Below are 14,966 nucleotides of genomic sequence, written 5' to 3' on the forward strand. Positions count from 1 at the left end.
TTTATTCTCGGGGACAAGAAAGATCTTCTTTCAGCAGATGTAACTATACATCCCAACACCCCACAATCCACACCCCACCAACCACACATTCCGGGACCGCGCCCATTGCCCCAGATACTTCAGAATATGTTTTGTGACCTGCTGCGCACCATCTTCAGCTACCAGAGAGAAAGTTACTGCCCGATATGGTGTCAGGCCTCAGTAATTTCCTTAATCCTCCCCATTTTCCTTCACAGGTCCGAGTTCAGTGATCACCGAGCTCTTGGCAAGCTGGAACGATTTCCAGCTGCTGCAGCTGACGAACTTCTACGGGGACAGGCTGGAGCAGGCGATGGAAGGAGGGGTGCACGAAGTGAGCCAGGCGTTAACGGTCGAGAATCAGTTCAGCGGAGAGGAACATCGGGTGAGTGGAAGGGAGAATGGGTTTGACTTCTCGCGCATCACGTGTCGGAAATCTGTCTCATCGCATATGAAATTAGATAAAAGAACAGCGAGGACATAAATACTGTTCATACAACCTCAAACATGTGAATCTGAACCAGTGATAGAAAAGGGTGAAAAGGGTGACGGCCCAGTGTGATCCCGTTACAGAGCACATCATTTACTTCTTATTCTCTGTGTGATGTCAGTCCCCAATATGTTCACCGTTACTCTTCACAGAAAATCACTGATCTCGCTGATAAGGGAGAGCGGGCGGACAGTTCTAAACTCCTCCTGAGCCTGGTGATGGAGAAAGGCTCCCGCGCCCGGAGGGTGATGTGGGAAACCTTTGTCAAAATGCGGAATGCAGTCCCAAAGTTCGACAAAATACTGAAGGAAATACAGGGATATGGTGAGATGATATCAGAGATTAATTTAAATTTGGATTGAAACACAGAACACTTAACAATTTTACACATTATTCCCTCAATTTCTTCAAATTCATACAGGCTGTGATCCCTCCCATCGATCAAACCCCGCTCAAGATTTACTTAACGTTCTCAGTGAGCTGAAAGGTAAGTGAACATGCATCGAACATTGAAGGGTTATACACTGGAATAGGCCATTAGGCAAATAATATTGTACCGAATCAGCTAAGATGTAAATCAAATGCACTCAAACTCTAGTCTTTCCTTCCTGCACCATGTCCATGTGCCTCCATCTTCCTTCCATCCATAGGCCTGTCCAAACGTCTCTTGAAAACTTCAAAGAATTAGCAGGCAGTGCTTTCCAGGCATCTATGACACTGATTAAAAAAAAACTATCCCTCACATCCCCCTTCATTTATATACTCTCTCACGTTCAATGAATTCCCTCTGGTAATAGACATTTCAACCGTGACAAACCGATTTTCTCTATCCACTCGATCTATTCCTCTCATAATCTTGTAAACCTGTGTCAGAGCCCCCCTCGTCCTCCGATGATCCAGAGAAAACAAGCTAATTTTATCCAGCCTCTCATGATAGCACATGCCCTCTAAACCAGGCAGAATCCCGGTGAACTTCTTCTGCTCCCTCTCTAAAGCCTCAACATCCCTCCGGTAGTGGGGTGATCAGAACGGTACGCAGTGGCCCAGATGAGGCTGAGGCGGAGTTCATCAAGTTGAAACTTGGCCTCTGTTTCCACCAACAGTTGTAATTTGCGTCGGGCGGTTCAGTTTTTGAGCCCCAAGGATCTGACCAGGTAAATATTGGAACTGAGACAGAGAACACAGTGAGACACAGGGAAACGTGTTTGCTAGAGGGAGAGTTTTCAAAGGACATTTTGTGGAAAGAGGCAGAGAGCTGGCGAGTTTGAGGAAAGTGGTCACACCGCTCTGGGGCCTGCAACTGCAGATCCCCACCGGAGTGAGTGGAGAAGGGGCGATCTGGAGAATGGAAAATAAACTTATATTTCTTCACAGCAAATAGTGAAAACCTTCCCTTGCCAGGCACTGCCCCTCCTGAACAGCCTCACCCTGAACCATTTTCCAAACTCCCCCAGTTCCCGCAAATTATATTTTCTCAGAGTTGGGCGTCCACTGAAGTTCCAGTCACAGAATAGTAATAATAGCATCACTTTAATTAGAAAAGCAGGGAACATCCCAACTGGTCTGTTCAACCACAGAGCAGCAGATGAACCCGCTGTGTTTACATCTACACTCCCTAGTGCAAACACTGCTACAGTGTTAGAGAGGGTGAGACTGGGGGACAGATTCCACAGCTCAGTACACAGAAGCTGAAATTCCTGTCTGCCGGTGTTGTGTGATGGACACTGTGGAAGGATGAGAGATGGGAATTAGGACAGGGAAACCGAGGGTTGTGGATTGTGGCAAGGAAGGTGCAGAGGACTGAAAACAATCATAATTAATATTGAGATTATGTAAATTCTGAACGTCTGGATGAGAAGCTGACTGCATCCGTAAATACAATGTGTCGGTGAAAGTGGAGCCCGAGGATTGGATCAAGAGATTGTGAGGCTTCATAATCACAGAAGGAGTTGGATCACAGAACGCTACATTTAACAGAAGAGAGGGTTCTTTGACTCCTGATGAAGGGCTTCAGCCCGAAACGTCGTCACTACCTTCTCCCATGGATGCTGTCTGGCCCGCTGAGTTCTGTCAGCATGTTGTGTTTTTATTTATTTCCAGCATCTGCAGATTCAGTCGTGTTGTATTTCAACAAACATCGTTTTCCCACGCTCCCCATCTCGCCGAAATCTGTTGAATGGAGAACCCACACATTCTCAGCAGGGTCCTGACACACAGGGAGATCCCACACACCCCTGACAGGATCCTGACACACTGTCAGACACCCACACCGTAACAGGGTTTTGACACACTTTCAAACCCCACACACTGCTGACAGGGTCCTGACACTCTCTGAGACCCCGCTGTCAGATTGCTGACACACTGTGAGACAGCACACACTCCCTCCAGGATTCTGACACATTGCGTTTGCACTTGCCTTCCTTACCACAGACTCAACCTGTAAATTAATCTTCCGAGAGTCCTACACGAGGCTGCACCTCTTGTGTTTGAACCTTCTCCACATTTTGATAAATGTCGGCTCTGTTGTTCTTTTTTACCAAAAATGCATTATCATATATTTTACAGCACTGTATTCTATCTGCCAATTTTTTCCCTTTCTTCCAATTTTATCTTGGTAGGCAGCCTCTTGTATGGCACTTTATCAAACGTCTTTTCAAAATCCAAGTAAATGAAATCCATGGCCTCTTTTTTTCCCACCTTTCTTGCTAATTCCTATAACAACTCTTAACTCTTAACAGATTTTTCAGGCAAGATTTCCCTTGGCAAGGTTTCACACTGACTTTGACTTATTTTATCATTAGGCTCCAAGTACCTCATCCTTAATAAGAGCCTCCAACACTTGGCCAATCACTGAGGTTAATCTAACCAGAATATAATTTCCTTTCTATAGCCTTGATCACTTATTACAGCTGTTTTTAAGTTGCCTTGTTAAATTTTAAAAGCTTGCCAATTACCCGACTTTTACTCACTTTTGCTAGCATATGCCCTTCCCCAGCCTTTTAGCAGTCCTTAACATCCTTTGTTAGCCACGGTTGTCTACCCTTGCCATTTGAGAACTTATTCCTCTGTGGGACATACATATCCTGCGCCCTGTGAACTATTCCCAGAAACTCCCGCCGTCTCTGCTCCGCGCAAGTATCCTTCTTCAATCCTCCGCTGCAAGCTCCTCTCTCATGTCTCTGTAATTCCATTGCTATACAGATACAAGTCAGCTATGCTTCTCGGTCTCAAATTGCACTATGAATTCAATCATATTATGATCACTGCTTCCTCAGGGTTCCTTCACGTTAAGCTTCCTAATAGCATCTGGCTAATTACACAGTACCAACTCGAAGACAGACTTTCCAGAGCAGTGTCAATCACTAGCTGCTCTAAAGCCATCTCGTAGGCGTGCAACAAATTACCTCTCTTGTCATCCAATACCAACCTGAGTTTCACAATCCTCTTGCATATTTAAGACCCCATTGCAATTTTGTCATTACCCTATAGCATGCCTTTCCAGTGTGGATAATATTTGAAGGCCGATTTAAGTTTCCATTAATATTTTCTTAACTATTGCAACTTCTTAACAACAACTATAAAATCAACATTCTCCGACCCTATAATACTTCTTTCCAAAGACTTAATTCTATCACTTACCAACAGAGCCCTTATAAGCCTTCCTGCCGGCCCTTTCGATCGAAAGTATAGCTTTTGACGTTAAGCTCCCAACTGTCGTCTTCTTTCACCTACGACTCAGTAATGCCTTTCATCTCATACCGACCGATTTCTAATTGTGCAACAAGTTCATCCACCTTATACTGAATGCTACGTACATTTATATACTGCACCTTCCATTCTGCATCCTTTGTCCTTTTGAAATTTGCAACGTTGATACAATTTCATTCTTTGCTCTGACTGCATTTGTAGCCAGTCATGCGATTGTCCTTCCTTCCATTCATGTTACACCTATCAGCTACTTGTAAAGCTGATGGCTGATCCCCAGCTCTATCATTCTGGTTCCAATCCCCCTGCCATATCAGTTTATACTGCTTCAATAGCTTCAGTAAATCTGCCTTCAAGAATATTGACACTCCCGGAATTTAAGTGCAACACGTCCCTTTTGTCCCGATTATTCAGAAATCTGATTCCCTCCTTCCAGCTCCAATTCTTCAGACATGCATACCTCACTGTTTACCTGTCCTTACTGTCGGGTGGCACAGGTAGGAATTAGGAGATTACTACACTTGCAGTCCTACCTATCAGCTTCCTTCCTTTGTAACTCCGTGTATTTTTTCAGCACCCTAAACACTGTGAGACCCCCACACACCTCTGGCAGGGTCTTGACTGTCTTCGTGACCCAACACACCCCTGAATTGATCCGGACACACCATGAGACCCCCACACCCCTAGTACGGTCCTGAGACACTGTGAGACCCCACACATCCTGACAGGGTCCTAAGACACTATTAGATCACACATACCTGGCTGGTTCCGAACACTCTTGCGACCACACAAACCCCCGGCAGGTTCCTGAGATCACACACATCCCTAGTAGGGTACTGAGTCAGTGTGAGATCCCACATACAACCGACAGCGTCCTGACACACTATGAGACACCACACACCCCTGGCAGGGTCCTGACATATTGTGATCCTGCACACTCCTGAAAGGCTCTGCAATCTCAGTGAATTCCTGTACACACTTGGCATGTTTCCGACATCCTTATATAAATCTGTTCTCATCTGTAGTTTAGCTGCAACTAACTGTCCCTACACCTCATCCAGACCATGTATTACATTGACATCTGCCTTCTCCTAATTCAGGTCCTCAATTCAGGGCATCGCCATTCCTTTCCATAACAGAGACACAATGCTCTCCACCGCCACTCCAAGCACTTGTCCAGATACATTATCTCCTGCCTAGTAGATACAGGTTATTCTAATAAAACTTATTGTAAGGCCGGCAATGGCAGGAAAACTAACATGATGGAATTGTTTGGTCTGAACTAGTTAGTTCAGCGGAAAGAGCTGTGGGTTAGGTAGTGGGATTTTGAGTGTTTATCAGCACATGGAAGTGTGATGTTAGAACCATAGAAACATAGAACATTACAGCACATTGGCCCTTCTTGGTTGTACCGAACCATTTCTCTGCCTAGTCCCACTGACCTGCACCTAGACCATCTCGCTTCATACCCCTCTCATCCATGTACCTGTCCAAGCTTTTCTTAAATGTTAAAAGTGAGCCCAAATTTACCACTTTAACTGGTAGCTCATTCCACACTCCTAACACTCTCTGTGTGAAGAAGCCCCCTCCCCATGTTCCCTTTAAACTTTTCCCCCTTCACTCTTAACCCATGTCCTCTGGTTTTATTCCCTAGCTTTCAGTGGAAAAAGCCCGCTTGCATTCACTCTATCTGTACCCATCATAATTTCATACACCTCTGTCAAATCTCCCTTCATTCGTCTACGCTCCAGGAAATAAAGTCCTAACCTATTGATCCTTTCTCTTTAACTCAGTTTCACACGTCCCAGCAACATCCTTGTAAACCTTCTCTGTATTCCTTCAACCTTAGTAATATCCTTCCTGTATTTTGCTGATCGTAACCGCACACAGTGCTCCAAGTTCGGCCTCACTAATGCCTTACACAACTTCACCATAACATTGCAACTCTTATACTCAATACTTTGATTTATAAAGTCCAACGTTCCAAAAGCTCTCTTTATGACCCAATCTACCTGAGACGACACTTTTAGTGAACTTTGTATCTGTATTCCCACATCTCTCTGTTCTACTGCACTACTCAGTGCCCGACCATTTACCTTGTATGTTCCACTATGATTTGTCCCTCCAAAGTGCCTTGCCTGACACTCGTCTGTATTAAACTCCAATTGCCGTTTCTCAGCCCATCTTTCTAGCTGGTCGAAATCCCACTGTAGGCTTCGAAAACCTTCCTCACTGTCCACTACACCTCCAATCTTTGTATCATCAGCAAAATTGCTGATCCAATTTACATTATCATATAGATCATTGATATAGATGATAAGTCACAATGGACCCAGTACTGATCCCTGTGGCATACCACTAGTCACAGGCCTCCACGCAGAGAAGCAATCCTCCTCTACCACATTCTGGCATCTCGCATTAAGCCAAGGTGTAATCCAATTTACTACCTCTCCATGTACTCCTACCGACTGAATCTTCCTAACTAACCTCCCATGCGGGACCTTGTCAAAGGCTTTACTGAAGCCCATGTAGACAACATCCACTGCCTTCCCTTCATCCACATTCCTTGTGAACTCCTCGAAAAACTCGAATAGATTTGGTAGGCATGACCTAACATGTTGAATCTCCCTTATAAGCTCCTGCCTATGCAAATACTCCTTCCAATAATTTACCTACTACCGACCGCAAATTTACCGGTTTATAATTTCCCGGTTTAATTTTAGAACCTTTTTTAAACAACGGAACAACATGAGCTATCCTCCAATCCACCGGCACATCACCCATAGATACTGACATTTTTAAATATATCTGCCATGGCCCCAGCAATTTCAACAGGTAGATAGGTTCGTAAAAAGAGCTTTAGGCACATTGGCCTTTATAAATCAACGTATTAAGTATAAGAGTTGGAATGTTATGGTGAGGTTGTATAAGGCATCGGTGAGGCCGAATCTGCAGTATTGTGTGCAGTTTTGGTAGTAAAATTTGTTGATCTTATTTGATTGAGAGAGACGGAATTGGCAGCCCAATTTTCTAGAGTTCTGATATTTCAGATTTGAGGGCGAGGTTAAAGTGATTGGGGAGCATTATTTACTGATCTTGGAAATTTGGCAGCTGCACTGAGAGGAAATTCTGGCGAGTTCAAGCACTAAGGCAATATGGGGAGTGCTCAAGGTTAAGGCAGATGCGATCATCCCCAGTAGAGATACCAGCTGCAATATGGCCTCTTCATTAGTTCAGATATTACACACATTATTCCCAGAACACATCCCACCATCGGAGATGATTCCTGAAATACACTTGCAGTAAGGAAAGACGGGACAGAATATGCTGGGTCATCAGCAACACATGGAATGTTAAAATTACCTTCTGCAGTAAACTAGCTGCTATTGCATCTTTCCAGAATTTACCTGCATATCAAATCCTCTATCTCTACTGGGGATGATCGCATCTGTCTTAACCTTGAGCACTCCCCATATTGCCTGGGAGAGCCGTTGGGAGCAGTGAACACAAATTCTGTTGTAATATGGCTGTGAATACGGACAGGTCTGCAGCTAAATTGAGGAAGGCAGAGTTTAATGTGCCATCAGTCTGGCACTAAAACGTTATTGGCAGAGGTTCGCATTCCCGTGCTGTTCTATGTTCCATGCAGGTCCTGGAGCAGCTGAAAACCTGAACCACCTGCTAACGAAACTTCCCGGTCTCAGTTGCTTTCTGCAGCACCCGATTTGAAATCGCCGTGGTCTCCAAACTTGTATTTAAAGTCATAGACCATAGAAACACAGAAAAAATAGTAACATAGTAAAGCCAGAGCACAATACAAGCACTTCGACCCACACATTTGCGCGGAACATGCCCGCACCTTAGAAATTACTCGGCTTACCCATAGCTCTCCATCTTTCTAAGCTCCATGTACTATCTGAAAGTATTTTAAAGGACCCTATCGTATCAGCCTCCACCACCGTTGCCGGCAGCTCATTCCTTGCACTCACCACTCTCTGAGTAAAATAAAAACTTAACCCTGACATCTCCTCTGTACCGACTCCCCAGCACCTTCAACCTGTGTCCTTTTGTGGCAACCATTTCTGCCCTGGGGAAAAAGCCTCTGACTATCCACACGATCAATGCCTCTCATCATCTTACACACCTCTATCAGGTCACCTCTCATCCTCCGCTATCCAAATTGTGTAGTCGGCTCAACTATTTTCTGGAAGAACTCAGTGAGCTGATCAGCATCTGTGATGATGGGGGGGGGGATTGTTTGCTTTTTAATGTCAAAATGCTGACTGTCTCAATCTCCTGAAAAGACAATGACATTTTCTCCCCCCCCATCACATCCCACACAGTGGACATACTGATCAAAGACAGTACTTCTTGAATCAATGACGGGGAGAGGGGAGGGATAGCTGTGATTCCCGATCTGCTCCTTTGTTTGAATACCCACTACACTCTTCTCTATCTCCATACGCCACGTCAATACTGGACTTTCAAAGTTCTTCCACAGGAACAATGACATCTCTGGCATTAATGGGAGGATGTCCAGTACCGGACAGTTGGGGGTCAGTAAACTACCAGGGAAATACTCACCTTCACAGCACAGTTAATATGAAAATGTGATGATCTGGTTTTTATCTGGACTAAGTCACTCTGTCCAGTCGGCAGTCTGTTAATTGAATTTACTTTACTGCACGAACATCCATTGATGAATCCAATTAATGCAATAGCTTTGAGCTAACACTTATGTGCTTAAATACTGAGTTCTGAGTTGAGGCATCTAACAGTTTGTCCACTGTCTGTTCCCATGGAAGATGTTCAACAGAAACACAAGGAGACTCTGCGGGCACAAACTGAAACACTGAGAGTGAACACGATCCTGATGAGGGAGAAGGTGAAGGTTTTCCAGCTGGTTGATCGATACGCTGAGCTCACGGTCATTTCTACTGTTGGAAATCGGAGACTGGTGGAACATGAGCTGCTGGCAAGAGGCAGAGACCATGAGGACTGCACAGAAAAATTCCGGTTCGATCAGTTGTTCCAGAGCAGCTTTTCCAGGAGTAAATCAAAATCTGGGATTTCGGCAGCAGTAGCCGGAGTCGCTGGGATCGGGAAAACAACAATGGTACAAAAGATTGTTTATGACTGGGCCACAGGGAAAATATACAAACAATTCAAGTTCGTCTTCAGTTTTAAATTCCGGTATTTAAACTCTATCAACTGTCGAATAAACCTGAGGGAATTGATTCTTGATCAGTATCCTTACTTCCGGAATATCCTGAGGGAGGTCTTGAAGAACCCAGAGGGATTGCTGTTTATATTCGATGGTTTGGATGAATTCAATGACATAATTGGTTTTGCTGACTGTCAGAGAGATACAGATCCTCAGCACACATGCATAGATCCTGAATCCTGGTGTAAGGTGTCTGATATTGTGGTCGGTTTAATCCAGCACAGGCTGCTCCCAGGGTGTTCGGTGCTGGTGACAACACGCCCCACTACGTTACAATTATTGAAAAAGTCGGAGATAAATCTCTGTGCTGAAATCCTGGGATTTGTTGGTGAGGAACAGGAGAAATATTTCCACAGGCATTTTGAAGATCAGACGGTGGCAGAAGCTGTCTTCAAACACGTGAAGCAGAACGAGATCCTGTACACCATGAGCTACAACCCCTCCTACTGCTGGATCCTCGCTCTGGCACTGGGCCCCTTCTTCACACAAACAGTCAGGGACCCGCAACAAGTTCCCAAGACCATCACCCAACTGTACTCTTACTATATTTACAACATCCTGAGAAATCACGGCCGTGAGATTGAGAACCCCCGTGATGTGTTACTCAGGGTTGGTCAGATGGCCTTCAGAGGAGTGTTCGAGAGGAAAATTGTGTTTACAGATGGGGATTTGATCAACTACAAACTGCAGCCTTCCCAGTTCCTGTCCGGGTTCCTCATAGAGCTTTTGGAAAGAGAGGATTATGACCGGAGCGTGGTGTACACATTCCCACACCTCACCATCCAAGAGTTTGTAGCTGCAGTCGCACAATTCCTGAATCCACATCCCGGGGATATCTTGAAATTCCTCACTGAAGCCCACAACACGACAGATGGGCGGTTTGAGTTATTTCTCCGTTTTGTTGCTGGTCTCTCCTCCCCAATGACCGTTGCGGGCCTGGAGGAGTTTCTGGGTCCATTTCCTCATCAAACAACCTGCCGGGTTATTGACTGGGTGAAGGAGGAGGTTAAACGCCAGAGTGGAAACACATGGAGTGAAGCTGGTAAAAGGAGTTTCCTGAACACATTGCACTACCTGTTTGAGTCTCAGAATCGTGGACTGGCTCAGGCCGCACTGGGATCTGTGGAAACACTTTCATTCAGTGGAATGACACTGACCCCGATTGACTGCGCGGTCCTGTCTCAGGTCATCGGACTCTGTGATACAATAAAACACCTCGACCTGGGGAACTGCCACATTCAGTGTGAAGGAATACAGCGGCTGGGACCCGGGCTGCACAAGTGCCAGGATTTGAGGTAACTTGATTTATCTTTTACTCTGATCTGTGAAACTGTTCCATAGGGATTTGGGTAAAACTGTAGTAAATCAGATTGAGAAGAATTGTGACAAATGCCCAGGGTATCGGTCAGTAATTCCCCAAGGACGGGAGGGTTCTGTGGTTCCTTGTGAAGGGATGTTGGAGACTTCATCAGATCAGTGAACAACGGCCATTGGTTTAATGGGAGTAAATCACAGGAATGTCCGTGTTTCTCGCTGCCTGTGACACGTCCATTGACAATGTTCCTTCTCACTGTTACTGACACCCAGACCGATACTGACTGCAGCAGGTGGGTCAGAGATTCACACCACCTTCCAGGTGAGAGACAAGAGACCGTCATCACACTGTCCCAGTGAGAAAGAAAGAAATAACATTGTGAGATTTTCCACCCCTGCCCACAACCATAGGCGTATCACCTGTCCCGATTGTGGGCTTCATTGAAAACCCACACCGCCTGTGCCATGTCTTTAGGCCATCCCCTCGTCTGCCAGATTCTTTTTTTCCCATTGATATCCTCCTGTGGGACCGCTCATCCCCATCCCATTTTCTCATGGGGATCTCTCTGCTCCCCATTTCCCATACATTCTGTGCCATCTCTCCTTCTTCCTTCTACACCCCATTCCACTTCCTCCTGCAGATTCTTTCTGCCTATCCCTTTTTCTCAGGTGGGTCTCACTGACACTTTCCCATTCACAAATCTTCCTCACTGTGGCACTCTCTCCCACTTTTGACCCGGGCTCCTTCCACACCTTTTCACGTCTGGAACACTTTTCTATCATTCAGAGTATGAGACAGAATATGTGGAGTTTGCAGGGTCACATTGACTGACTAAATTACTGACATTCGGTGAATCCCCTTGAGCTGGGCAGTGACGGACATTGACAGTGATGGGAACTCTGATCAGTGATTTTCTGGAGGGTTTAATGTTTCCTGAAATATCCGAGTGAGAGAAATTCCCTCAGACCCACGGTTTGAATCACTTTGTTCATCATTTTTTCTGTTTGTGCTTAGCCTTGGTCACAATAAGCTGGGAGATTCAGGAGTGAAACTGGTGTCTGCGGCTCTGAAGAACCCGGGGTGTGAAATACAGAAACTACGGTAAGTACTGGACTGTGGGAGATAGTGTTTACAGTCACTGGGTGTCTGACACTGAACATTAATGTGATCAGTAATTGTGTCACTGATAAACATTGGGGATTTGTACCGTCTCCTGTTTCTCTGCGCCCACCCTCACTCTCTCTCATCTCCAAGTTGACCCGTGTCGGTCTCACAGATTCGGGTGCCGTGTATCTCGCCTCCGCTCTCAGTACAAACCGATCACTGGCAGAGCTGAACCTGAGTGATAATATATTGGGAGATTCAGGAGTGAAACTGGTGTCTGTGGCTCTGAAGAAGTGGAAGGGTAAAATACAGAAACTGGAGTAAGTACCATATTGTGGGAGATTGTGTTTACAGTCACTAGATGTCTGACACTGAACATTAATGTGATCAGAAACTGTGTTACTGATAAACACTGGGGATTTGTACCGTCTCCTGTGTACTTGCGCGTTACCCCCTGTCTTGTATTTGCAGGTTGATTGACGTCGGTCTCACAGATTCTGGTGCCGAGGACCTCGCCTCCGCTCTCAGTACAAACTCATCACTGACGGTACTGGATCTGAGTGATAATATACTGGGAGATTCAGGGGTGAAACTGGTGTCTGCGGCTCTGAGGAAGTCAGAGTGTAAAATACAGAAACTGTGGTAAGTACCAGACTGTGGGAGATTGTGTTTACAGTCACTGGCTATCTGACACTGAACATTAATGTGATCAGTAATTGTGTTACAGATAAACACTGGGGATTTGTACCGTCTCCTGTCTCTCTGTGTCCTTCACTCTCACTTTCTCTCATCTCCAGTTTGTGCCGTGTCTGTCTCACAAGCGCTGGTGTCGACCACCTTGTCTTCGCGTTCAGTACAAACCCATCACTGACGGGGCTGTACTTAAGTTACAATTTTCTCACAGACCAATCTGTGACTGCTCTTCGCCGCCTCATACAGACCCTCCCGAATCTGCAGCGGATCGAGTGAGTGTTTGTGTGAATGTTCAATTGATAAAATATTAGCGGATCCGCGGGTATTCTGGTGATAGTTGTCTGTGCGTGTCGTTGAAACATTAACCCCGGTCCCCTGTTACTGACACTATTGTGTAATCTGTTTATTTCATCTTTATTCTCCCACCCATCTGTTTCAGGCTGATTGTGAATAAGTTCAGTGAGACCGGGAGGAAGGAACTGAGTTCTTTGGATGAAACCAGACCCGGTCTGAGAGTATCCGTGTGAACATTCGCGCCCACGGAATTGGGACATTTTTTGCCGAATTTCCCCGTACTCCCTTTTAAGAGCTGCCTTCCCTATTTAATAACCAATGTTTCCAACGGACCACGCTCCAGCCGAGTGTCCTGTGACGTCACAAGAGGTCTGGCGTAATTACGTGTCCTGCCCAGCGGCGCTGCTATCTCCTGGTGACTGGTTTCGGGAGCTCCTCCAAGTGAAGCGCCAGGGACTTACACAGTCTGGGACCTCAGTGTTCCTGGGATGGATTATCCAGGGAGAGAATCCTTATGCTCACTTCGGGCTGAAAACGGTACATTCCACAGTGTAGCCGATATAATGATGTTAAATTGACAAATCCCTCGGCAGTGACCCTGGATCTGCAGCGATCTCGGACACCTCCGTGAAGTGTGATTTTATACTCATCGGTCCCCCGACCAGAATGACGGTGAGAAACGGGACTGATTATTCAACCGGTCACTCGTTGTCGCCGGTCAGTCAATTATGTGTGACTGACAGGGAGGTTGCAGCCCCTCTTTGAGTATCTGATGGGACTACTGCTTAGGTTCTGGCAGCATCTTAGCTCGGCGCTCCTCATATACGGACACCCAGTACACAACGGGGTGGGACCCTAGGAGGAGCTCCTGGTGCGCTTGCTCCTGTGCCTGGCAGTGATACTCATTTACCGATCTCGCAGTCAGAAAATGGAGGATTCTACCTGATCTGCCTGCTTGCCCCTCTTCCGACGATACGTTCGTGACCGGCTGTCTTTGGACAGGGAGTATCCGATCGCAATAGGTACATTGGGGGATCATCGGGAGCGGTGGCCCGCAGGCATCTGACTGTTTAATGGACGGTAGTAATCATATTTTAATCTGAGTGTACTCCCTGTCTTCTGTATACGTTGCGCAAATAAACTTTTATAGTTTTGTTTAAAAAAATAATGAGCAACATATATTCATGGAGGTCAGACGTTGTTGAATTTACATTTGCCACGATGCAATCATTAAACCGATGTAAATTCCTTTCTTGGTGTCGGTCTTGAGTTTTATTCGAGGAGAGAAACGGGTCTGAGGTTACTGCTGCTCCGCGGAACAGTGCAAAGAAACAGTGGTCCATAGTGCCTCAAACTGCAGGCTGAGGTAGGTCGGTCTCACAGTCTGGTGCCCAGGAACTCGGTCGCTGCCCAGATCCGCGCACCCTTCTCGCTCTCGCAGACAAAACGACAAAAGCCCATATATTGTATTAAATCTGACCTGCGTCCACAAAGGCCCCGAACAGGAGAGGCATGGACAATAGAGCAGCGGTGAAGCTCCCAACGCACCTTCCCATCACACACTCCCAGGGTCAAACTCTCTCTGCCTCTTGCCACAGCACAATCACGTGATCAAAACAATGTAAAGCTCTCTCCATACCGCCCATGACACTCTCCCGTGGTCAGACACAGAAAGACGTTTCGTACACACAGTCCCATCAGATAATCTTGGGATCTGACACAGACTGAAGCTGCCCACGCATCGTCCCATCACACGCACACAGGGACAGACACAAAGGGAGGCTCCCGCCAAACCTGCCTGTCATACAATCTCAGGGTCAGACACAGAGTCAGTATCGCTCAACAGCGACCGACCGCATACTCACGGGTTCATATAGAGACTGAAGGTCCATCCAGACCGTCCCATCACACCCTCCCGGAGTCAAACAGAGTACAGCTCCCTCCACACCGTCTCATCACACAATCCCAGGATCAGACAAAGACTGAACCTCCCTCCACACCATCCCATCACACAATCTCGGGGTGTACTCGCCTTTCACCGGTGGGTTACTCCAAGCGGAGACTGATGGGACGAGCCCCCGCTACGCGCTCGCTCTCTCTCTCTCTCTCTCTCTCTCTCTCTC

At 46.2% G+C, this 14,966-nt stretch overlaps 1 protein-coding gene across 5 annotated transcripts in view; it reads left to right on the forward strand.

The window, feature by feature from the left end:
• The window catches only part of LOC132388659 (NACHT, LRR and PYD domains-containing protein 3-like), a 68,503-nt gene extending 54,411 nt beyond the window's left edge, over positions 1–14,092 (forward strand). For all 5 annotated transcript variants that reach the window (XM_059961033.1, XM_059961032.1, XM_059961035.1 and 2 more), the window contains 8 exons: positions 237–403; positions 661–832; positions 930–995; positions 9,019–10,732; positions 11,767–11,853; positions 12,328–12,498; positions 12,654–12,821; positions 12,989–14,092. In XM_059961033.1, coding sequence (XP_059817016.1) covers positions 237–403; positions 661–832; positions 930–995; positions 9,019–10,732; positions 11,767–11,853; positions 12,328–12,498; positions 12,654–12,821; positions 12,989–13,076 — 2,633 coding nt within the window. In that variant the 3' untranslated portion in view covers positions 13,077–14,092. The remainder of the gene's footprint in view (positions 1–236; positions 404–660; positions 833–929; positions 996–9,018; positions 10,733–11,766; positions 11,854–12,327; positions 12,499–12,653; positions 12,822–12,988) is intronic.
• The last annotated feature ends 874 nt before the right edge of the window (positions 14,093–14,966 follow it).

The sequence above is a fragment of the Hypanus sabinus genome, unplaced genomic scaffold, assembly GCF_030144855.1.
Source record: "Hypanus sabinus isolate sHypSab1 unplaced genomic scaffold, sHypSab1.hap1 scaffold_375, whole genome shotgun sequence".
In the NCBI taxonomy this organism is placed as follows: Eukaryota; Metazoa; Chordata; class Chondrichthyes; order Myliobatiformes; family Dasyatidae; genus Hypanus; species Hypanus sabinus.